The sequence below is a fragment of the Rhincodon typus genome, chromosome 19, assembly GCF_021869965.1.
Source record: "Rhincodon typus isolate 14 chromosome 19, sRhiTyp1.1, whole genome shotgun sequence".
Lineage (NCBI taxonomy): Eukaryota > Metazoa > Chordata > Chondrichthyes > Orectolobiformes > Rhincodontidae > Rhincodon > Rhincodon typus.
Window position 1 is genome coordinate 52,000,263 of NC_063350.1, and position 25,668 is coordinate 52,025,930.

The window sequence follows — 25,668 nt, forward strand, 5'->3', positions numbered from 1 at the left end:
AACAGCAAGAGGGTAACTAGAGAGGGGGCAGGGCCCCTTAAAGATTAAGGTCATCTTTGTGTTGAACTCCAGTAGATGGGAGAGACATTAAATGAATATTTCATGTCAGTTTTTACAGTGGAGAAAGAAATGATATCTAGAGAATGATGTGAAATAAATTTAGATGTTTTAAAAAGTCAACATCACAGAAGAGGTGGTTTGGGAGGTCTTGGAGAATATAAAAGATGGCTAAATCTCCGGGACCTGATTTAAAAATTCCCACAGTGTTCTGGGATACAAGGGAGGAAAGTGCAAGACCCCTTGAAATACTTGTACCATCTATAACTCTGGGTGAGGTGCCTGATGACTGGAGGGTGGCTAATTTTGTATCTTTGTTTAAATTGTTGGAGGTGGTGATTATAAAAGAAAGGATTTATGGTCATTTGGAGAGGCAAAAATTGATTAATCATAGTCAGCGTGGTTTTGAGCGAGGAAAATCATGTCTCACAAGCTTGATTGAGCTATTTGAGGAAGTTACCAAAAAGATTGATGATGGCAGAGTAGTAGTTGTTGTTCACTTGGGCTTCAGTAAAGCCTTCGACAAGGTTCTGCATGGTAGACTAATTACTATAATTAGGTTACAAGGGATTCAGGGTGAGCTTGCCAATTGCATACATAATTCACTTAATGGCAGAGACAGAGAGGGTGATGGAGGGTTACTTTTCGAACGGAAACCTGTCAACAGTGGTGCTCCACAGGGATCGGTTGTGGGTCCTCTTCTGTTTGTCAGTTATATCAATGATTTGGATGAGAATATAGAGGCCTGGTTAGTAAGTTTGCAGACAACACCAAAATTGGTGACATAGTAGACAGTGAAGAGGTTACAAAGGGATCTTGACGAAATGGGTCAATGGGCTGAAAAATGGCAGACAGAGTTCAATCTGGATAAATTATTGCATCTTGGTACAACAAACAAGAGTAGGGCCTATATAATTAATGGTAAGGCCTTGGGTAGAGCTGTAGAACAGAGGAGTGCAGGTACATAATTTTTTGAAGTTTGTGTCATGCATAGTGACGGTGGTTAAAAAGGTGTTTGGCACGCTTGCCTTCATTACTCAGTCCTTTGAGTACAGGAGTTGGGAAAGTCATGTTGAGTTTGTACAAGACATTGGTGAGGCTTCTTCTGGAATAGTGCGCGCAGTTCTGGTCACCCAGTTATAGGAAGGAGATTATTAAGCTGGAGAGGGTTCAGAAGAGATCCACCAGGATGTTGCCAGGTATGAAAGGTTTGAGTTATAAAGAAAGGCTGGATAGGCTGGGAGTTTTTCCTCACTGGAGCGTAGGAGGTTGAGAGGTGACCTTATAAAACTTTATAAAATAATGTGTGGTATAGAGAGAGTTAATGGTAGTTGTCTTTTCCCCAAGATGGGGGATTAAGACTAGGGGACACATTTTTAAGGTGAGAGGAGTGAGATTTAAAAAAGACATGAGGCAATTTTTTTTGTTTATAGAGGGTGGTACGTGTGTGGAATGAACTTCCAGAAGTAGTGGTGGATGGGAGTACAATTACAACATTTAAAAGTCATTTGGATAAGTACATGAATAAGAAACGTTTGGAGGGATATGGACCAGGAGGAGAGACTAGTTTAGCTTGGGATCATGGTCGGCATGGATCGGTTGGACCGAAGAGTCTGTTTCCACACTATTTACTCTATTTCTGTTTACTCTATAACTTGAGCAAGTATGCAACCAAGCCTGAAGCTTGCAAGTGCATGAGAGACGGCCCAAGTACCTAAGGAGAGAACAAGAGAAAAAGCAAACAGAAATACCTTCATATTCTGTTCCATATTTCAATGAGCCAATTGCCAGTATTATTTTGGACAGTAGAAATTTCATTTAATGATGCAAAATTCCAGTATAAAATTTCAAATGTCGAGTTTTCATTCAGCATTGACCGATCTGGCTGAAAACCACTCAAAAGCTGGTGAATTTATATTGGTTACTTTCATTAACTATGTGGACATGAAAATTTACAAGAAAAATAGTGGTTTTGACTAAAGAGTGAAAGAAAATCTTAGAAGTACTAAATACACAGTAGGTTGCAAAAATACTTCAGAAGTAAAAATGCAAAGCAGATACAGCCAATTGGTTACTTGCAGAAAATATGCAGCACGTAATATTTACAATGCAGTTAAAATAAATGTAATACTTTGAGTTTCCAAAGTTTGAACACTGCAGGCGTGAAGATGTTGCATATTGGGATATACTACATCAGGGGTATGCAAATACCTAGGGTCTTGAAGAGAGTGCTTAAAATTGAATCAAAGACAGTATTTTGCATGGATTATCATCAACTGCTGGGCAATTCCTTCAGATTACACCACAAACCAATGACTTTCCAATCTTGGTAGATACTGTCACATTCATCAAATTACCAAGCAAAACTTCAAAATAGTGATAAAAATAGCACAACAATGCTGTCAAACAGCCTAAGATGTACACTTTTGTAAATGATTATTCCTTGTTTGATGCAGAATTGTTGGGAGAAACTCTTACCACTACGAAGCACTACTCTCAACCCAATGTAGATCCCTGTCGTAGTTGTAGGGATTAATCAGGCAGCTTTTGTAGCAAGGGAAACCTGAAGCCACTGGGACTTGTCACTTCGACTGAACATCACCCTAAAGTGGTAGGCCATTCCACAATATGGGCTTCAAAAAATCCAGGCAGTGCCATGAACACCTATTGTGTTAGATAATATGGCAATGAAAAAACAAGCAGACAGCATTAATGGAAGTCATCTTAATTTTAACAGAAAATTTTAATGGTATAATCAAAAATTATCTGCGAGGTTTACCAGCATTTAATAGAAGGTTTCAGGTATTCCTCCCTGTTAAAAATACTCTTGCTGTCCGAACAGAACTTCTGTTGTAAATTCTAAAGGAGCAACTTCAAAATCTATCAGGCCCAAGAACAATAACAAATCTTCAAGACCAAGACAGAGCACCATACGTAGCCTCTTGACTGCAAAGGCCATCATGTGGAGCAAAATTTGCTTTAAAGATAGGCTATTGGAAGTTATTTACATCCACCAAAAGTCACAGTTGAAGAGTTTCAGGTCAGTATTGTGTGGGATCTTTCCACATTAGGCAATAACTTAAACAATTGCCAAATGTGTGAACCAGTCACCAAATAAAACTCAACATGTGGTGGATGTTGTATGCTTGATGTTTTATGGAACGGCTAATCATGTTCATAATTAGAACAGACACCAGCTTTGTCTTAAATGACAGCAGCCATCAAAAATACCAGAGATGTTGGCATTTTCTTCTATGCTAAATTTGTAACCACTTCCAAATCAGGGACTGCGAGCAGGAGCTTAGATTCAACTCCAGATTTCTTGCAAGCAGACTGATGGGTGCTACAGACACTAGTTTGTGACCTCAATTCATTTTTCTAGAAAGGATGCCAAGTTGCCATTGCCCTTCTCAATGCTGCCTTTCCTACACCTGTCTTTTAAGGCAGAATCTGTGCGCTATAAAGAACTTCAAGTGAACAACATACTCATTTTTGCTTCTGCAACACTGCTGCTGACCAGAATGATTTCCATAATTTTATCTGCTACTGACAGAATGAGATTACTAAAATGCTACATTTGGTTAATATTACTACAGCATTACAAAAGTTGGACTATAATGTAGACAATACAAGTTAAATTAAAAGCAATGTAATTGTGGTTTGAGACCTGAGAGGAAGATTAACTGGACAACACACAACTATTGAGAAAGTTGAGGAAAACAGGCATGTAGGAGGAATTTTTGAGAGTGATCATCAAGAGCAAACTATAATTTCAGAGTTAAAAGCTAGAACATCTGGTAATGATTGATAAAATTGATGGTAACACAGGAAGATGAAGAAAAAGAAAATACATTCTTTTAGATAGAACAGATATGAGATTTGAGAACATCAAGGTGTTGGCAGCCATCAAGGGCAGTGATATTTGCATGGTCCCTGATTGTATACCATGTTTAACACTAAGAAGCTGATGATTAATAGAAAAAGTCAATAGGCCTGCATTTACCTGGCCAGATTTGCATCTCTCAAATATTCATAACAAATTTGCATTTAGTCACTCCAGCAGGACTTTTCCAGTACCCAACGAATCCACTGTAACTGTGACCACGGCTGAATAATCACTTAGCAAATCTATTTTCCTACAACCTAATTTTAAAGATCTCTTCAAACCATTTTTACTGTTTGTTGTAATACTGAAAAGGTACTGTACTTCTTTTCTGCACCTCAGTTCTCTAGTGCCCTTCCATAGTTTATTTTAATGTGTTTTAACATCCTTTTACATTTCTTTCTACATCCTATCACTTAGCCGAGACAAATTTATTTTATTATTGTGTAATCAAGCATGAAGTGATAAAGTTGCAAAAGGCAACTTTCTCATTAATGCTCCTCATATCAAGTCTATCCACTAACATGTAATTAATTTTCAATTCTGAATTTGCCATTAAAACAAGTGCTCCACTCTGCTCCTGATCACAACTTTCAAAACTCTCATCAGTACCATTGTTATCTCAAGTCTGAACTATTCCAGTACTCTCCTGGCTGGCCACTTGCCTATACCACACAAACTTAAACTTCTCTAAATCTGAATCCCATATTTTAACTCCCACCAAGTTACCCATCACATCACCAATGTGCTTGCCAATCAACATTTGCAGGCATCAGATCGTGCATGCTTGAATTTTAAAACTGGTTTCCCTCCATGATCTTGTCCTTCCCTTTTACTGTTGTCTCCTCTAGACTTACAAGCTAAGATTTTAATTAGTATACTTTTGGTCGAGGTCTTAAGAGCTACAAGACACATTGCTGAAATACCTTAGACCTCACATGCCATGACAGAAGGTACAACAATCCTTTTAAAGTGTACTTAGATCTTTGGACAACGTGGCACAGCCTCTTCAAACCTCAAATCAGAGCTTTTAGTTTAACTAAAAAATCAACACTTAAAGCACTTTTCAATGTTGGTTTTAGAAGCAATGCCAGCAAGCAAAACAGGAATTGGATTACTAGATCATTTCCATAAACAGAGTTTATATTAAATTACCTAACACTCTGCATTAGAATGAATTCTACAATGCCCATTCCTAGCCACCAATTTACAAAGAGAAGAAAAGACACTTACTAGTGTGCGCAATCAATGAGCTGATATTCATTCGACCTCTCGTAGCATGCTTTCACACCTTCATCCTGCCAGAGTATCGTTGTATGTTCATAGAACTCCTGAAACAAAAATATTTAAATCTTATTAGCATCTGCAAAGCTCAAATCATATTTGAACAGTGATGAAAATTACACATAAACATGGTACTTATGCACTGCTGGTTACCTCCACACCATGACTGGTGCAAGATATTGGTATAGTTAGAAGGATGTTCGATTACCATACAGTTCTGCACCATAAGCTGCACAATGGAAGACAATTGGGTCATTTGGCCCCTCAAGCTCATTTCACCATTTAATAACACCGCTGCCGATCTCACACCTAATTCCATACATCCATCTTTGCTTCATATTCCTAAAATCCTTGGCTAATATAAATTAGTCTCAATTTTAAAAATCACCAACTAACCTAGCATCAGCTGCTGTTTATGGAAGAGAATTCCAAACTCTCACCATTTTTTGCAGAGGTTTTTCCCAGTTTCACCTCTCAGAACATCTAGGTTTAGTTTTGCGACTGTGGTCTCCAAATAATGGACTCTCGAATTAGAACAGATTCACTATCTCCATCTATTCAATCTCTTGTATTGATGGAGTCATACAACTCGGAAACAGACCCTTCAAACCAACTCATCCGTGTCAACCAGACATCCCAATCTGACCAAGTCTGTTTGCAAGCATGCCAGTTTACTATATCTCTCTATAACCTCCCTATTCATATACCTATTCAGATGTGGAGAAAACTTTGATCAAAGTTATCTTTTACAGTTCTAAATGCTAGGGAATATTACCCAATGTGCAACTGTTCCTCATAAATCAACCCCAAGGTGTCCAAGCATCAGTGTCATAAATCTAACCTGCACTTTGTCCACTATACTCTTTCTGAAGTGTGATGTATGTATTATCTAGTATAGGTGTCTACAAACGCAAAAACAACTGCATTTGTTGGAAATCTGAAACAAAATCAAGCTAGGATGGAAATAGTGAGACCAAACTGCATGTGCACAGAGAATGGATAAGCTACTTTTTCAAGCATTTGATCCTTCAGTTAACCAAACTCAAAATGTTTATCTTCACAAAATGCTTGACCTGCTGTGTTTTTGCAACATAAAAGTAGCTAATGCTTAAATACACATATTTGGGTAGTGCCAAGCATTCTGAAATTGTGCACATATCATACATATGCTGAGTGGAACCGATCCCTTAAGCCCCAAATCCCCAAAATAGGTATGATTGAAACTCTCCTCACCCATCACTCACTTGCTTCAAAAGCCTTCCAAAAATCTAACTCCATTTTTGGAATCTTTTCTTCAACTCTTCCTGTTTCTGCAGTGTCCTTTCTCCCCTTATAAATTTTTCCAAGGCCTTTCTAATAACATGGCTCCTACATGAATTCAGGTAGTTACTGTTCTGAAACAAAACTCTGCTTGACTGGCTCCCAATTCACCAACTTTAACACCCACTCTTATAACCATGAATGGAAATTGATAGCAGTAAGTACCATCTGAAAGATGTAGCATGGCAGTTCAAAGGTTCTTACGATAGCACCCTGCAATCTTGTGACTTTGATCACCGAGAAGGAAAGGGGATGCACATTATGGGAACACTATCTTCTGCCAGTTCCTGTCCATACAAACTTGACTTGGAACCATAAAACTATTTCTCACCACTACAATTAGCGACTGACCTCCCTCCTCTGAACATGGTGCCATGTCTTTCCCAGGTGGTGTCCTGGGACCAAATTCAAAAAGGGTAAAAGGGTACCTTAGCTATCCCAAAGAAATGCACTAAGAATAGACTGATCTACTTGGTCTAACATCCATACTTCAGGTTCCACATTCCAGGGATCCCAAAACCCAATTTCAAAGAAGGCAGCTCATAATTTAAATGGCTGGCTGCCTTTAAGAGCTACTTGTGTACAAACAATGAATTCCAATCCCACTCTTGAGAGAATGAGAAATGCCAGTTTTAGGGGCAGGACTGGAGATTCCAGAATCCTTCCAGCAGTTGCACCACAATGGAGAGGCATCTACAAGTTATGCAAACCAGGTGAGGTGATCCTATATGGATAGGGTCACAATAAAAGAGAGACCCTGGATATTTTTCATGAGGAATACATATGACAAGCAATAATCTGAGACAAGCTGAGATCAAGCAATGGAATGGAAGCCTGTTTACAATGCTTTAATTGACTATTGATAAAGCTCATGACTCCGTGCAGTTTTTAGTTAATGTTGTCTAAATAAGCTAAAAGCTACACAAATAATTGTTTGAAAGCTGATTTCACCCAAGTCGTACACATAATTCTAAACCTGTTATGAAGAAGTTCCTCTATTAGCTATTGTCAACAGGCTTTGTCCACATATTCATCTCTCTATTCCCACACCTCTACCAAAATCAGAATTCCACTATTCCATTCAACAAGCCTCTGTCATTTCCTCCACCTATCAATGTGGCAAATACATAGTGCTGCCTGAAGCAGGTCTCCCCTTCAATTCACTTTCACGAACTGTTCCCCTCAGATATCCTTGTTCATTCTTCCATCACTGCACAGAATGACAGAATTCATTACTGCACGTGGTCTATCGGAACTGGCTGCTCAAATGAGCAGGCATGTAGAACAGGAGTGTCTCCTAGTCAGCTATGCCTGACAAAGAGCAACACCCCTAAAACTAAGCATCTGGCAACAAGTTATCAACCTGTTCTTAGGAAAATCTAGCTGTGGAAACAGACAAAATTGAATGAATGGTCGTAGGAATGCTTCAAAGTCCAAATTTATCTTTTTAGGTAGCACTGCACACATGTATCATGTGCCATTATCTTCTATATTTCTACACAAGGTAAAGAATGAGGCAAGGTTGTCGACTGGCATTCATTTTTATCGTTACCATGTATCAATAATACAGTGGATGCAAACAAAAATGCTTTCAACAGTACTTGCTCCCAGCTTTCTGGAAATAGTGCTGTGGCTTATCGACTACAAAATGTATTGTTGGGTAACTTCCTGAAGGAACTGCCTTGCTCAGCTTCACCAATAGATTACAGTTGTGGAAAATTAAGTCTTGAGGTAATTTGCATTTATACATTAGCACAAAATTGACTGCAACACCCGTGCTGCTTATTCACTGAAGATCAGCAGAGATCATAAACAAACCTTCAATTGGTGCAACAACTAGATTCTGCAGACTATGAATTAGGAGTATTAAAGAGATATAATAATACCTTTAATAATTCAGTGTCTTTTATAAAAAGAAGTTACAACATTGGTATATCAATTGCTATACATTTTAGTGCCATTGGAACATACCACGTTTTATAAATATAGTGCAAAACATCTTTAAACACAAACGTCAACAACAATTGTAAGTCTTCATATGTACATTAAACACAAATGGACCCTAAGCATTGGGTAGTTCATTAAATGTGATGGTAAGAATGCAACACACTAACATGCTACTTTGTTAATAGATGCAAGAATGTATATGTTTTCACGTTGGGAAATGTTTGGGAATGGGGGAAGGTTCATGAATACGATTCAATACTGTTGAAGACTGCAGGACTTTATTCAATTCAACCAAAAACTTCCAATTTCCCAGCGTACCAGTGTATTTTATAGCCTACTTTATACAATGTTGAAAGTAAATCAAATGGTAAATTTAAGGAAAACCCCACCTTGATAAAAAGGACAACAAAAGTTAATGCTTACAGACTATAATAATCAATACACAACCCTGGACTTCTAATCAAGATTAAGACAAGTCTCAGTACAGTAGTTTAGTGATTTTAATTCAATTTAAGAGGAAAGAAAGGGATCACAAAATCACAACTACCATAACCCAACTGATTTACAAACTGGTCCTCATTTTCACCGAAATAGCCCCTAGTCCTAACAGCACCCTAGTTGCTTTTTAGACAGCCAGGTGTACCAAATTGCTTTGAGAGGAGGACTGGCAGCTCTTCAGAGTATCTCGGGGAAGATAATAAATGATATGATTGCAGTGATACCTACAATGCTAGAGAGAATTGTAAAATTAAGCAGCTCAACACTGCAGCTTCTCTATGCCAAATTATTTAAAACTAGTAAACTAGCATTATTGTGACAGATTTCAATGCAAGAGGAGATATGAAAATTGCTGTGCTGGAAATGGGTGGATCTAAATTATCAGAGAATTCAAATTAGACTGACTGGACAGAATGGATGATGCCAAATATAGGCACTGTACTAGACAGAATCCATCTCAAAGATAAAGATCTCACAACACTCAATAGATTCAGTATCACCTTTTCATACTTTTTCAAAAAAATATTTTCCACTTCACTGTGGCATCTTCACCAATCATAGAAGGCACAAAAAGCACTGGTGACACGGAGGTAGTGACCTTACCTCTGAGCCAGAAGGCCTGGGGTCAATGCTCATCTGCTCCAGCTAGATGAGTAATAACAAACCCATACAGATCAAAACTGGAAATGACACTGCTCACCATAACAGACCAAACAGTATAAATTCCAAGTGGAGTAGAATAACATCACTTCATCGGAGGGTCCATTGATGGTGTCACTTAGCATGGTGACGAAACATCTGAACGAGACCAAGCCAGCTCAGCGAGCAAGTCAACAACCTCACCCACAACCCGAGCTACAGATCTTTGCCAAAACTTTGAAGGCCAACATACCATTTGCCTTCCTACTTACTCACATGAGAATCCATCTGCCATGTTCAAGCCATTCGCTCAGTCCAACCAAGTCCTCTTGAAACCTTTTTACATCCTTGTCATCTCCTGTTCCAACCCAGTTTGAGGTAATCAATGAATAACTTGCTAAAGGGTGTTATGACACACCTCTGGAGCATGTGGGACTTCAACACAGGCCTCTGTCTCAGAAATATGGACATTACCACTGCGCTGCAAGAGCACAACCAAATCATTTACATAGACTGAACAGCTGTGGACCACACTGATTATTGTGGTTCCCCATTTATAAAATAGTCTGCCATCCTGAGAATGATCCATTTATTCCTACTCTCTGCTTTCTTCCTGTTAACCAATTATCAATCCATAGTAATAAATTCATTCCAATCCCATACATTCTAATCTTATTTGTGGGACCTGAACAAAAGACTTTCAAAAATCCAAATATACCACATCCAATGGTTATCCTCATCAATATGATTTTCCTTTCATATATTCATGATGACTCTGCTTAATTTTATCATTCTTTTCTAAATGTCCTCTTATCACATCCTTTATACAAGATTCCAACATTTAGCTGACAATAGACATCAAATTAACAGGGCTGGAGTTCTTGATTCTCTCTCTCTCTCTTTCCTTAAATAGCGAGTTTACATTTTAATCTAATGCACAGGAACCTATAGTTTTGCAAGATAACCACCCGTGTATCCACTAGCCCTCTGGCCACCTCACTTAACACGGAGATGAAATTCATCTGGTGCAGGGATTTATCAACTTTCAGTTATATTTTCAAGTACAACAAACTTTATTTTAACTAGCACACTCAACAAACTGGCAAAAATTATATACCTCAAATACCAGAAGTTTACACAGTCTCCATGATTTCCAAGTCGTCAATTGAGGGTATAAGTGAGAAGGCTCTCTGCTGATCAGTTTTATTAAAGGCAAAGTTGCTTTATTAAAGTGATTTATGCTGTAAATAAAGTATAACAGCGATGTCTATACTCACTTCATTACATTTATATTACTTAGTGTGCATTTTTACAGTTTATGTGGATCTCGATCAACCAGATTAGCTGGCCTATCAGCACATGCCTGGTCCCATAGACACCAGTTAATAAAGTTTGTTGTACTGATTTATTTCAGTTTGACAGTTTCACAAGTCCCTGGTCAACTAGCATTTGTGGAAGATTTTCTGCAACCTCTTAAGGAACCATTTAGCTTCTTTGCCATTCTCTACTGTCCACTATACATTCTCATATCTATTTGTAATGGCCCAACCTGTGACCTGCTTATTCTTTCCATTTCTATACCTAGAGGTTTTTACAGTCCACCATTACGTTTGTGGCTAGTTTGCATTCACATTCTCTTTTCCATTTCTTAATCAACCAGTTTCCTAGGCCTCCACTGCTGGTTTCTAAATTACTCCCAATCCTCCGAATTACCAGACATTTTTTGGTCTTCCTTAAAGCCACCTCCTTTGATCTATTGCAATCTTTAACTTATTTCATTAGCCATGGCTGATTTGCCTTTCCCTTTGGATGTTTGCACCTTCTTTTTATCACCTTCTCTGCAGCTGTAACACTGTAGTCGGCACTCTATTCTACTATCCTGATGCACTTTGTATGGTACAATCTGCCTCAATAGCACAGTAAACTACACTTCTCACTATATCTTGGTACATGTGACAATAAAATCAACACTGATCCTGTTCCTTACTGAGAGTGCTACCCCACCTCTTTTTCATTTTTGCTTAACCCTCCGAAGTGCTGAATATCCTTTTAAATATTCCATTCCCAATCTGTCACCCCACAGCCACAATTCTGTAATGGCAATTAAATTATCTCTATTAACCATAATTTGTGCACTCAAATAATCAATCTTTTTGTAAATTTATCAGCATTCAATTAGAGCCTTTAATAGGGTCTAGGCCTGAAACGTCAGCCTTCCTGCTCCTCTGATGCTGCTTGGCCTGCTGTGTTCATCCAGCTCTACACCTTGTTATCTCAGATTCTCCAGCATCTGCAGTTCCTGCTATCTCTGCTATAATATTAGTCATGCCCCAAGAAACAGCCTGCGCATTTTGTACAGATCCTCTGCTCCTTCCCCCAACCAATCACAATGCTTCAGATACTTGATGTGCTTCCCACTACATCAATTCTCCAGCCAAGTGTTCACTTGCTGAGTTCCACTATTTCTTTTTCTGGTTCTGAGGAAGGGTCACTGGACCGGAAACGTTAACTCTATTTTTTTCCTTCACAGATGCTGCCAGACCTGCTGAGCTTTTCCAGCAACTTTGTTTTTGTTCCTGGTTTACAGCATCTGCTGTTCTTTTGGTTTTTATCCATTATTTTTATTGTCATCAGCGCGTAGGACTGAAAGTAGTCCTGTGACTACTGCTTTAGGAGGTCCTGTTTTTCAATGTCCTTCAAATCAGCTTTTAGGATCTTCTCCCTGTATGAACGTGAACCATAACCTCAACTGATTGCTCTTACCCAGAAGAACATCCTGCAGCTGCTCATTAACATTCCTAACCCTGGCACTGGGAGGCAACTAAACATCCTAGGAGTCATGTCTACGGCCAGGGAAATGTCCGTCTATCCCTCTAACCAAAAAATCCACTACAACTATTGGTCTTCCCCCTCTCTTCTTTATCCTCTCCTGTGTAGCTGAGCCCCTTGTGATATAATGAATTTGGATTTGACTGCACTCCTCAGAGGAACTAATGCCCTTAAAAGAATCCAAAATGGCAAACGAACCTCGGGAGACTCTTGCACTATCTACTGGTTCTCGGGCTGCCTGACAATCACCAATTCCTTTCCAACTCCATGCCCCTGCACTGCTGTGTGACCACCTCTTTGAGCATACAATCTGTCCAGCTCTCATGTCATCTCTAATTACTCGAGTTCTGAAATCTGTGCATATGTTTCTGAAACTGCCACCATTTAATGCACATGGTCATCTAAGTCACTGGAAGCATCCATGACTTCCCAGATGCAAGACATGCATTTCATGTGACTCTGTTGTTCTGCCTTCATTTACCTTACATCAGTCTAAGCGTAGTCCAAAGTAAAAAAAAAACCCTTTATTTTACTTTGGACTATGCTTATAGTGATGTAAGGTAAATGTAAGCAGGACAACAGAGTCACATGAAATGCATCTGGGAAGTCATGGATGCTTCTAATGACTTCAAATAAAGTTAACTTTATTTTACTAGGCCTTAAGTTAATAAAGTAAACTACTGTTAAATCTTGCTAATACCGATAAATTCAACTAACCTTATTTTAAAGCATCTGCTTCCCCGTGAACAAAAGAAAATAAGAACCAGGAGGAGTAGGCCATTCAACCCGAGCCTGTTCCACCTTTTAATACTATCATCTCGGCTGATCTCATCACAGTCTCAACTCCACCTTCCTGCCTACTCCCCATAACCCTTTGCCCCATCACTAATTAAAAAATCTACCTCCTCCTCAAATTTAGTGTCCCAGCATCTACCACCGCACTATGGATAGTAAATTCAACACATTCACAACCCTTCGATAGAAGTAATTTCTTTTAATCTCAGTTTTAGGGTATAGGGCTGACACTGACATTAAAACAATGACCCTTTGTAACAGTTTGCTCCAATGAGGGATATGGGGAATGGGTGGAAAAGTGGAGTCAAACCATAAGCAGCCAAAACCGAATGATGGAGCAGATTCAACGACTTGTGTTGCTTGTTCCTGCACCTATATTATTACGGCTATGTCCTTCCTTGGTGATAAGAAAGAAAGAGACAAGCATATGAACATAATTTAATTGGTAGGTTAGTGTTCAAGCGCAGATGAATCAAAGATCATGTACAACACCAGTCTCAAGCACAGCTATTTTTAGGAGAAAATCAGACATAAATCATCAAGACTACCAAATGTTTATGTGCACAATGAGAGCCAAGACAAAATCTTCAATGGAAATGTACACTTAACTTGGCTATAGAGTCAACTATTTTGAGAGTTGGCAAGACAGAACTCAAAGGCACACTGAGCAGTACAGACACCCTCAACTGTCCAAGTCTTGCAGAAGGGAAAACCACAAATGTTCTGCAGATGAGAAACTAATAAATAACTAGAAGTCCAAAGTTAGCTTTCACAGTTTATGTTAATTGTAAAACTTGACTGAGTAACTGTTTTGTGACCTATTTGCACTACACGTAGATCTACTTAGCCATTTATCATGCTCATCAACTGTAAAAGATTTAGTTGCGATAGTCTCTGAATTTTGAAGTATGTGCTGACAATTCAGCACTCAAATTTGGAATCTTCACAGCTGATGTACACAATTATTTCAATCATGGTTGTTCAAGCTGCTATTTAAAGGACAGATGTCTTCATCATCTTTCACCAAATATCCATCTCACCTCAGCACGATCACTGACAAATCCAGATTGATCATGCAATTATGACAGTATCACAAAACTACAAATCAATTCACTGTTTAATATCGTGATCTAAAACTGGTACATCTTCCACAGATCTATCTGATCAAAAGAGGATTTTTCTCCCGAGACAAACCAAGGGAAGAAGCTCACTGACTACTGCCAAGACTGGCTTTGAGGCAAGACAAAAACAATGAACTGCAAATGCTGGAAATCTGAAACAAAAACAACTGCTGGGCAGACTCAGCAGATCTAGCAGCATCTATAGAGAGAAAGCAGAAGTGACATTTTGTGTCTAGTGATCCTTCTTCAGAACTCCCCAACCACCCGAAATCAGTGATACCAAGACAGCTGAAGATTTGAACAGGATTCATATCGGACTTGAAACATTAACTTTTTCTCTCTCCACAGGTGCTTCTAGAGCTGCTGAGTTTCTCCAGCAATTACTCTGTTTGTTTCAGATTTCCACCACATTTGCAGTGTTTTGCTTTTGTTTTGTTGGAATACGGATTCATGGATTTAATAAGGAGCCTTTTTTTTTTGCATGAAGCATTTACACTTTTAAAAGGTGAAAAGGCAATACTTCTTCCAGCACATTACATACACAACAGGGGTTCAGAGAACTGAATTCAGCACGTAGGTTTTTTGAAATTCTAAGCTGAATTCTGAACTTTTGAACCACTAATCACACAAGCCCAAACAACAAAACAAAAACCAAATTTTACAGCCTATAATCAATGCAAAGAACTTTGATGATCAGAAAAATTGTTAGACAAAAAATTCTTTTTAAAAGCATGAAAAATTACAAAAAAGGTATAAAAATTCTAATGATTTGGATGGTCATCTTGCAAAAATAAAATGTGTATATTTTTCTTCAGGAAACAATAGAAATGCTGACCATCAGTGGAGAATTATAGCCAAAGGTAGTTTCCATAAAAAGATTCATTTGAGCACGTGAGAATAAGCTGATATCCACGTTAAAAATATGTACCAAAGTCATGTGCACTCCTCAAACATTATCCACTTCCAATCAATAAAGACCCATTCCATTTAAGAAAGTAATTAGCAAAACTCCAAATGGTACTACAACTATGACAGAATTAAAGTTAGGCAAATGACTATACAACTGAATAAATGAAGTGGGTGGCATTTGAGAGGGGCCAGTGTAACTTTTGTTATAATGTTATTACTGAACAAGTTAGAATGCAGCTCGATGGATCATTATTTATGTCTTGATTTTAACAAACTAGTTTATCACTGAAACATAAGCATGTAATGTTGCAGACTTTGCTTCAATAAAATAGTTTATTGCAAATGAAGATAGTTTGGATTATCTTAGCTACTTATAATACACATTAAAAGGTTTTAGACACAAAGTACAATTCCGTTAATCCTACAACACTCCTTTCTGAATTAAGAAGAAAGGAGAGAGGTTTTCTTCAGCACCCAAAACAAACCTGGTGCAGTACCAAAGGCACCCATATAATACTCACATCAGTATCCCTTTTAGGGGAGATATAACTCACTTGGGACTGTGAAAGCTTCTTGAACCTATCACATACTTGGCCTAAATAAAAACTTGTGGGTTTCTCTCTGGCCTGAAGACACCATCACTAAGGACCCAATCCATTATATGCTTCTCTTCTCAGGAGCACTGCTCTAAACAGCCATCCTGTTCCAAGATCTTCACAGGCCAAGAACCACTACCCAAATTTAAAAATGAACCTAAAATTCCCTCCAATGTAGGTGTTTCCCTCAACCTTAAAAATTCCAAAACAGTAACAAACTTTTGAGGTTCCATTATTTGACATGCTTGGTGACAAACCATCTAAAATAAACAAAAGTCCATTTGTGGACAAACCAATTCACTTTACTGCCAGGTTTAAAAGCAATTGCCATGGTTACATGTTAACTATTAACTTGACAGACACAAAAACCCACTGGTTACTAACAAATAAAAAAGTCCCACACTCATCCCAAATATGAAAATTCTACATAAAAATCCTATAGTTGTCATAACAATAATGACGACACATCAGAAAACCACAGACAAAAACCAAAGCACATTAATGGTTAAGTGTCTAGAGAGTATGAAGTAGTTTAAATTAACACTTAGGAATTAATTTAGAAATATTAGCATGAATTTGTAATGAGCAAGTCATATCTTACTTGAGTGAATATATGATTTATTTATTTATTGTCCCTTGCATTTCCGTGACTAGTACAGTAAAATATAGCAAAAAGCTTTAGTCACCACAATCCGGAGCCATTTGAATAGTTTAAGAAAGATAAAAGATATAACTGAAAGAGTCCTAAACCCTGAGCCACCAACGACACCTATGCCACTACCCCTCCTCCACCTTACAGGAACCTTTGTCATAGAAATGCATTGATACAAGAAATGCAGTCATCAGTGAGGTAAAGGGAAAACAAATCTTGAATAGTAATTGATGGATGCTTTCATCAAAACAGGGATCAAGGTTAACTGTGAAGGGGACCTCAATGGCTACAGGACATTGTGAATCTAAGTGAAAACCACAGCAATAAATAAAGAGGCAGAGCGCAAGGTGCATGCAATGCCAACTGAGGTGGAGCAGCAGCAATTGCGTGGGAGATACAGCCTCAGATGCAGAGAGCTTAGTAGTAGCAGGTCATCTTCAATGCAAAGCATGAAGCAATGTCACAGAGCAGCAGTTGTGACAAGTGGTTGATGAGTACTACTGTTGTCTATTTCCAAGTAAGGGCACTCAAATTAAGAACTTTAGTTAATTGCTGAATAAGCTTTAAAGTTTGGGAAGTTTTAAACCGGATATATTTAAAATATGCTCAAGTCTAAGTCTTATGTCTTAAAGTCCCTATAAAATAAAGTGGTATTAACACAAGGAAGTAGTTAATTGGCAAGCAGCAGGTGAGTGTTTATTTAATTTTAAGTTTATTTCTTAGTCAGTTAGAATCATTTAACAAATTGAGTCACTACATTTTCATTTGATGCACACTAGTTCCATATAGGAACTCCAGGAAATACCTCCAGGTTATCCAGGAAGTGTTCATCATTTACAGCTTGAGCTCGACCAGCAGTTTGTACCACTAAGAGTCATCCATGATGTAAAGAGCTATATGGAATGCAAGGTTCTGGGGTTGGTCATCTTCTAGCATAAGGGTATACAGACAGACAGGAAATGAGTTAGCCAGTTAAGGCGAGAAGACTTTCATTTCAACTGTTGGGGCCAGTTTTCGGAGAGATCAGACTTATAAAAGGCCAGTCTAGATGTGCATTAACAGAGCCAAGACCTATGCACTTGTGGGTAGTTTGCTTGTGCTATTTGCTTCCTTTTGGAGAATAGGTTTTAATTATGATATAATTTCATTAGCTATGGAAAATGACAGAGGAACAACAGAGCAAAAGTAATGAATTGGCGAGGACCAATTTCATTGGCTTTGGAATGAATCTAGACCAGGTAAGTTGGAAGCGTACACTGGTAAGCAAAACTGTAACAAGACAATGAGTCAGTTTCAAAAGCTGCTAAGTTCCTATGATGGGAAAGGACAATCAAATCTTAAGCAATATAAACCAAAGGATACAATTCTAAAGGGGATGCAGAACCAAAGGGCTTTGGGGTTAAATGTACACAAATTGCTGAAGACAGTGCAGGTTGATAAAATGGTTAATAAGGCATGAAGGTTCCTGTACTTTGTTAAATAAAGGCACAATGCACAAAAGCAAGGAATTTATAACAACCTTTATAATACTAGCCCAGCCTTACCTAGAGTACTGCTGTCTTGTTTTGGGAACCATACCTTAGGAATAATGTGATGACATTGGAGGAAGTACAGAAAATAATTATGAGTAAATAATTTCCCTTGTTGCCTTTTTGCCTCAACTTAGTGTCCTCTGGTTCTTCATGCTTTTGCTAATGGTGGAATATTATTTTCCAGTTTACTCTGTCTTAAATGCTCATGACTTTAAGTACCTCTATCAAATGTCGACGTAACCTTGTCTTTTCAAAGCAGAGCAGCCAAGTTTCTCCAACTTAGTTTAGTTCAATAACTGTGGAACCAAAGATGGAGCAGATGCTCTGCTTAAAGTCATGAGGGTTTAAGAAAGAGTAAACTAGAAAAAATTATTCCCCCATTAGCAAAAGCATGAAGAACCAGAGGACAGGCAGTTGAGGCAAAACGACAACTTTACTTTTTTTTTTAAAAAAGAGGATGCTAGTCATCAAGATTTGGAATGTACTGCCCGACTGTGTTTGTCTCCACCACACTGTTATTTTCAGTAGGAAATTAGATAATTACCTGAACAGCTCCAGGGAAGGGGCAAGGAAATGCGACTGTTCGTTGAAAATTGACACAGACAACAGGCCAAATGGTTTGCTTCTCTGCTGTAACTATTCTAAGATTCCAGGAGGTTAAGGATAGATGAATCACACAGTTAGATAGCCATCAGTGTAAACACAATGTGGAGAACTATGAGGCAGTACATTTTGGGAGATGAATAATGCAATTAATAAAGCTGACAAGAGATATAGAAAGACTCAAGCTTAAAGAATAGAAGAATCATATTTTTAAACAGCTTTGAACTTATCAGTTTTAAAATGGAGAACAGAGTAGGAAAACAAGGAGGGGGCACTGAACTAAAAGATATTACTTTTGTTTAACTATGTACCTTGTTTTGAGCATGTTACTTCAGGAAGGACTCAAGAGGATCACAAAGGATTAAAACGAAGAAGAGACTAGAAGAAATAAAAGGTAGTTAAGGAAAGCGAAAACACCCATTTCCTCCAGTTTGTAACTGAACTTTTGTCACCAGAATGAAGGGAAGATGAAAAGCTTTTTTTAAATGAAGAGTTTTATTAGGCAAGGGAGATTTCTACCAGAAACATTACTGAGAGCAGAATTTATAAAGTGAATGTGGGTAAATATATCAAAATATTTGTAGGTAAAAAGCTGGGGAAGAGACCAGTGTACTCCTCCTTCAAACGAACCAGGACTAGTGATATAATCAGGGACAGCAGGGGGTGACTGCAAGCGAGGCAGGTGGAGGGATCCTGCAGTCAGGTACAAAGGAGCCTCAGCTCTTGATCTTGTCCAACAGGTATGAGATCCTTGCTCCCGGTATGGATGAGGAAAAGGGCTGCAGCGCAGATGAACCAACTGACCACTGCACCATGTTACAGGAGGCCATTCAAAACAGAGGAGCAAAAAGACAAGTGGTAGTTCTAAGGGATTCTATAATCAGGGGAATAGATAGTATCCTTGGTAAGCAGGATCAAGAGTCCTGCATGGTGTGTTGCATGCCTGGTGTCGGGTAAGAGACATCTCTGACCGGCTTGAAAGGATATAGGAGGGGGAGGATCTGGTTGTTGTGATCCACATCAGAACAAAGAACATAGGCAAGACTAGGAAAGAGGACCTAATCAGGGATCCAGGAGCTAGGAACAAAATTAAGAATAGGTCCTCAAGCGTTATAATCTCTGGATTGCTGTCCTAGCCACGTGCAAATTGGCAGAGGGACACGCAAATATGGGAAGTAAACATGTGGCTAAAAGTGTGGCGTGGAAAAGAGGGGTTCCTTTTCACGGGGCACTGGCATCAGGACTCGAACAGGAGGGATCTGTACTGCCGGGACGGTCTCCATCGGATACTGAGCTGGGACTAATGTTCTAGCAAAAAGGTACATAGGCTGGTCAACAGGACTTTAAACTAGAGGTGGGTGGTCAGCAGGAGAGGTAAAACTTCCCCAAGTGGCAAACCAAGCAGCAGGTTAACATTCGTAAGGGTGGATTCAACGGCATAGAAAAACATGGAAAAAGTAACAGGAAATGAGAATTCAGGAGAGGTTATTAAAAAGTCTCCAGCACAGACACGGAGGACAGGAGGACAGGAGGACAGGAAAGGGTTAGGAATCAAACTTCAAGCACCCAGGATAAACAAACGACAACGAGAAGAGGGACGGTTAATACAGGACTGAAGGGGTTATATGTGAATGCACGCAGTTTAAGAAATAAGGTAAATGAGCTTGAGGCACAGATCAAAATTGGCAGATATGACGTGGTGAGCATTACGGAGACATGGCTGCAAGGGGATCGGATTGGGAGTTGAATATCCAAGGATATCATATCGAAAAGATAGGCAGCTGGGCAGAGGGGGTGGGGTTGCCTTATTAGCAAGGAATGAAATTAAAATCAATAGTAAGAAATGAAGTAGGGTCAGATGGTGTAGAATCCGAGTGGGTAGAGCTGAGGAACCACAAAGGTAAAAATAAAAAAAAATAGTTGGAGTTATGTATAGGCCTTGAAACAGTAGTCAGGAGCTGGGGCGCAAGATACATAGGAGATAGAAAAGGTGTGTAAGAAAAGGTAAAGTTACAGTGATCATGGGGGATTTCAATGTGCAGGTGGACTGGAAAATCAGGTTGGTAGTGGATTGCAAGAAAAAGGAATTTGTGGAATGTCTACAAGATGGCTTTTTGGAGCAGCTTGTGGTGGAGCCCACTAAGGAACAAGCAATACTGGATTTAGTGTTGTGCAATGAGGCAGACTTGATAAGGGAGCTTAAGGTGAAGGAACCCTTAGGAGGCAGTGATCATAACAATTGAATTTACTTTGCAATTTGAGAGGGGGAAGATAGAATCAGAGGTAACGGTATTACAGCTGAATATAGGCGAGTACAGAGGTATGAGGGAGGAGCTGGGCAGAATTGACTGGGAGAACAGCCTAGCAGGAAAGAGCAATGGCAGGAGTTTCTATATTACTGTCTCCCAAACTGTTCCAAAAAGTAAGGCTGTAAGAGTTTCTTTAGATATATAAAAAGGGCAAAGAAGAGACAAAAGTGGACAGTGGACCACTGGAAAATGATGGAGAGACAGTAGCGGGGAACAAGGAAATGGCTGAGGAACTGAATAATTACTTTGCGTCAGACTTCACAGTGGAAGACAAGTAATATCCCAAAAATTCAAGAGAGTCAGCGGGGCAGAGCTGAGTATGGTGGCCATCACCAAGGAGGTGGTGTTAGAAAAACTGAACGGATTGAAGGTGGATAAATCACCTGGACCAGACAGACTACACATCAGAGCTCTGAAGGAGATAGCTGAAGACAGTGCAGACGTCAGTGGTGATCTTGCTACAGTCAGGGAAAGTCCAAGAGGATTGGTAAAATCGCTAACGTGACACCCCTGTTTAAAAAGGGAGTAAGGCAAAAGACGGAAAATTATAGGCAGATTAGCCTAACCTCGGTCATGGGTAAGATCTTGGAGTCCGTTGTGAAGGATGAGATTTCTAAATACTTGCAAGGTAAAATAGGGCAAAGTCAACATGGCTTCATCAAGGGGAGGTCATGCCTGACAAATCTGTTCGAATTCTTTGAGGAAGTAACGAGCAGATTGGACACCAAGGAGAGCCAATACAGGTTATCTACGTGGACATCAAGAATGCCTTTGACAAGGTGCCGCACAGGAGGCTGCTGAGTAAGATAAGGGCCCATGGTGTTAGCATGGAAAGATGATTGGCTGTCTGGCAGAAAGCAGAGAGTGGGTTTAAAAGGGTCTTTCTCAAGATGGCAGCCAGTGTCATGTGGTGTTCCGCAAGGGTCAGTATTGGGACAACTTTTCACTGTATACATTAATGATCCAGATGAAGGAACTGAGGGCATTCTGGCTGCATTTGCAGATGCTACAAAGATATATAGAGGGACAGGTAGTATTGAGGTGGTGGGGAGGGTGCAGAAGGATTTGGACAGGTGAGGAGAATGGGCACAGAAGTGTCAGATGGAGTACATTGTGGGAAAGTGTGAGGTCATGCACTTTGGATAAGAATAGAAGCATGGACTATTTTGTAAGTGGGCAGAAAATTCAGAAGTCTGAAGTGCAAACAGGCTTGGGAGTTCTAGTCAAGGATTCTCTTAAGGTAAACTTGCAGGTTGAGTTAGTTAGGATGGCAAATGCAACTTTGGCATTTATTTTGAGAGGACTTGATTATAAAAACAAGGATCTACTTCTGAGGCTCTATCAGGCTCTGGTCAGGCCACATTTGGAGTATTGTGCGCAGCTTTGGGCCCCATATCTCAAGGAGGATGTACTGGTTCTGGAGAGAGTTCAGAGAAGCTTCATGAGAATGGTCCCAGGAATGAAAAGCCTAACATATGAGGAACATTTGAGGACTCTGGGTCTATACTCTATGAAGTTTAGAAGAATGAGTGGGGATTTAATTGAAACTTACAGAATACTGAATGGCCATGACATAGTGGACGTTGGGAAGATGCTTCCATTGGTAGAAGAGACAAGGACCCGAGGGCACAGTAAAGGAAGACCCTTTAGGACAGAGATGAGAAGAAACGTCTTCAACCAGAGAGTGGTGAATCTATGGAATTCATTGCCACAGAAGGCTGAGAAGACCAGGTCATTGAATACATTCAAAGACGACAGTTAGGTTCTTAATTGTCAAGTGGATCAAGGATTATGGGGAGAAAACGGGGTTGAGAAACTTATCAGCCATGATTGAATGGCAGAGCAGATGCGATGGGCTGAACAGCCTAATTTCTGCTTTTACATCTTATGGTCTTATGGGTTGAATAACTTCCTTTACTGCTGCAAAATTTAACAATCCCTACAAAAACACTTCAGAGATACTTCATAATTTAATGCAATTATACGATCCCATGTGGCATTTAAGAAAGGACTCAGGAAAAACTTTTAGTGCAAGTGATCAAATCTGCTGCTATGTTGAATTATTTCCACCACACTGTCTACTCACGGCCAGGATCACCGGTTTTGGACTTTCCTGGGTTGACAGCAGCTGATACTGGCAGTCACGTTACGCAACAAGTGGGCGAGATGCCAGAGACCATAATTTTGAAACAAGGGAAAGGCAGGAGAAAGCAACTTCTACTCAAGTGTGCAGTAATATGAAATAAACAGATTAAGTTTATGCACAATATTAAAGCATTATGAACAGGCATAGGAAACAGTGAGACAGGAAAGCATTATGGAAATATGCACTATTGGGAAGCCACGTTACACACACACACATTGTGTATACCACATCATGGCAGACAGTCAAAACCAGCCTAGTGTTGAAACCCAAGAAATTGGATTTTCTTGAAAAATCCTGCAATCACAACAGAAAAACTGGATCCACACAGTGGATGCAACATCAAACACCAAGCGGTTATTGTTGAACAACACAACTGGTAATGAATGAATACATTTATAGAACAACCAATGATGCAACAATTCAGAGAAATAGCCGCCAACAAATTAATACAGCAGAAAATTAGTGAAGCAACAGGCACTGCAATTATCGATAAATTAAATGGAACAATGACAGCTGTGAATTACTGAAACATTAAGTATCATGAATCAATAACCTAATTTATTGGTTCTTGTTTCCCAAATTAATGATACTGAATTATTAAATTAATGGAATGGCATACCAAGGGGGGGAAAAAAAAGCAACAGCAGCAAAATAATATTCTCCTTTCTATCTTAGACACCAGTGACTCCTGACAGAGAGCCACTGCCTGATTTCAGGTGTGTATTACTTATGAGTTGGGTAACAAGCTAAAATCTGTACAAAATCTTTGATCCAGCCAAAATGTACCAGTCTGCTAACACCGTTAATAGTCAGTTAATTTTTCTGGCACCAAGTAGTTAAGCACTTATGATTTTTTTCCTTTTTGTTACTAATATAGTTGTAGCCAAGTGAGGAAGAAAGGATGCTGGAAGATGATGATTGAGGGAGCTGAGATACAGGCAGGAAGGGGACACAGAACATTGATGATTCAATTGGTAGACCTGAGCCTAGACATGATGTCACCAAAGAAAGAAAACCAGACAGCTTGAATGCTTCAACAAGAAACTGGATTGTCATAACTAGGTAGCTGAGGGTCCTTAACTTTGAATCTGTAGGTACATCTTTTGAATCAAAAATATGGGACCAATAAATGGGAGCTCAAAGAAAATAGAAAATGATTGACAGTCCCTCCTAGCTCAGCAAAATACCACAGACATCCAGTGCAATTCAACAGAAAGCACAGTGTTTCCCATTTAGACAGCAGAGAATGGTTAAAACTTGACAGACCAGAGATTATTTCATCATAAAATAGTTACATTAACTCTTCAAAAAGAAATTGTGACAAAATTCCTGAGGGGAGAAGTCATGAAACTTACAGGACTGTTTTTCAAATTCACTAAGTTCTTTTCTCTTTACATTTTCATGGGTGGGTTGCTTTTATCTTCAAGTTACAATTGAATTACGAACGGAAAGGAATTTACAGATAACTAAACTCATTAAAACTAGATAAGTTGATTCCATTAATTGGTTGCATTAGGAAACCAAGGCATTTTGACTGAAATGAAAGATTTAAATTGTTTCTAAACATATAATCTAATTTAGACAAAGTAACGCACGTGTGAATGTCACTCAATGGCTCCCTGTCAAGAAACACGGATTTCTAAGATGGGAAGAGTGATATTAATTTGTTGCTCAGATTTCCAATGCTTTGTTGTATGGTTTTGCCTTCTGATCTTACTGTTAGGTCATCATTCCCCCTGGTGTATGGCAATTTATTAATTCATTGGCACTGTTAATCAGAAATGTTATTCATTCAAGAGCAAGACAAGCCAGCTTTAGTTTCCCATCCTTAACTGTTCCTTGAACCAAAAAGGTTGAGCGTTTAAGTGTCAACTAAACATTGCTGTGGAACTGGAGTCATATCTAAGTCAGACCAGGGAAGAATAACATATTTCCTTCCCTAAAAAGGGCGCTAGTGAGTCAGACGGGTTTTTAGAACCATCGATGATACTTTCATGGTTACCATTACTGAGACTAACTTGCAATTCCTAATTTATTAATTGAATTTAAATTCCACCAGCAGTAATGGTGGGATTTGATCCCAGAATCCCCACGGCATTAACAAGACACACCGGATTACTTCTTTCATAGTCTGAACAAAATGCCGCCATCTTCCCCATACAATTAAAAAATTTGCATGAAAATAATTTAAGGTTAAATCACGCAACATACTGTCACAACCCAGTGGGCAAATACACAGAAAATCAAGCCCCACTATTTCCAGAGTTGTGACGAAGTCAAGATTTTGTGAAACTACCAAAATGTCTCTGACTGACTGGTACCCAGATAAAAGCTAACAATAGTTTTTTTTCAGTAATAAAACAATTCTACCTGTTGTAACCAGGGCTATATTCACTGCAGTTTAGAAGAATGTGCAGGGGTAGGGGGAAGAATCTCAGAAAACGATGAGATTCTAACAGGACTAGACAGGGTAAATACAGTCAGGATGCTCCTGATGACTAAAGCCCAGAACCAGGGGCACTGTAAGGATTTGGGGTAAGTCATTTAG

The 25,668-nt window shown here is 39.1% G+C and overlaps 1 protein-coding gene across 3 annotated transcripts in view; it reads right to left on the reverse strand.

Moving 5' to 3' along the window:
• The window catches only part of LOC109937847 (guanine nucleotide-binding protein G(s) subunit alpha), a 286,905-nt gene that overhangs the window by 96,083 nt on the left and 165,154 nt on the right, over window positions 1-25,668 (reverse strand). For all 3 annotated transcript variants that reach the window (XM_048608115.1, XM_048608116.1, XM_048608117.1), the window contains exon 5: window positions 5,174-5,271. In XM_048608115.1, the coding sequence (XP_048464072.1) occupies window positions 5,174-5,271 (98 nt within the window). The remainder of the gene's footprint in view (window positions 1-5,173; window positions 5,272-25,668) is intronic.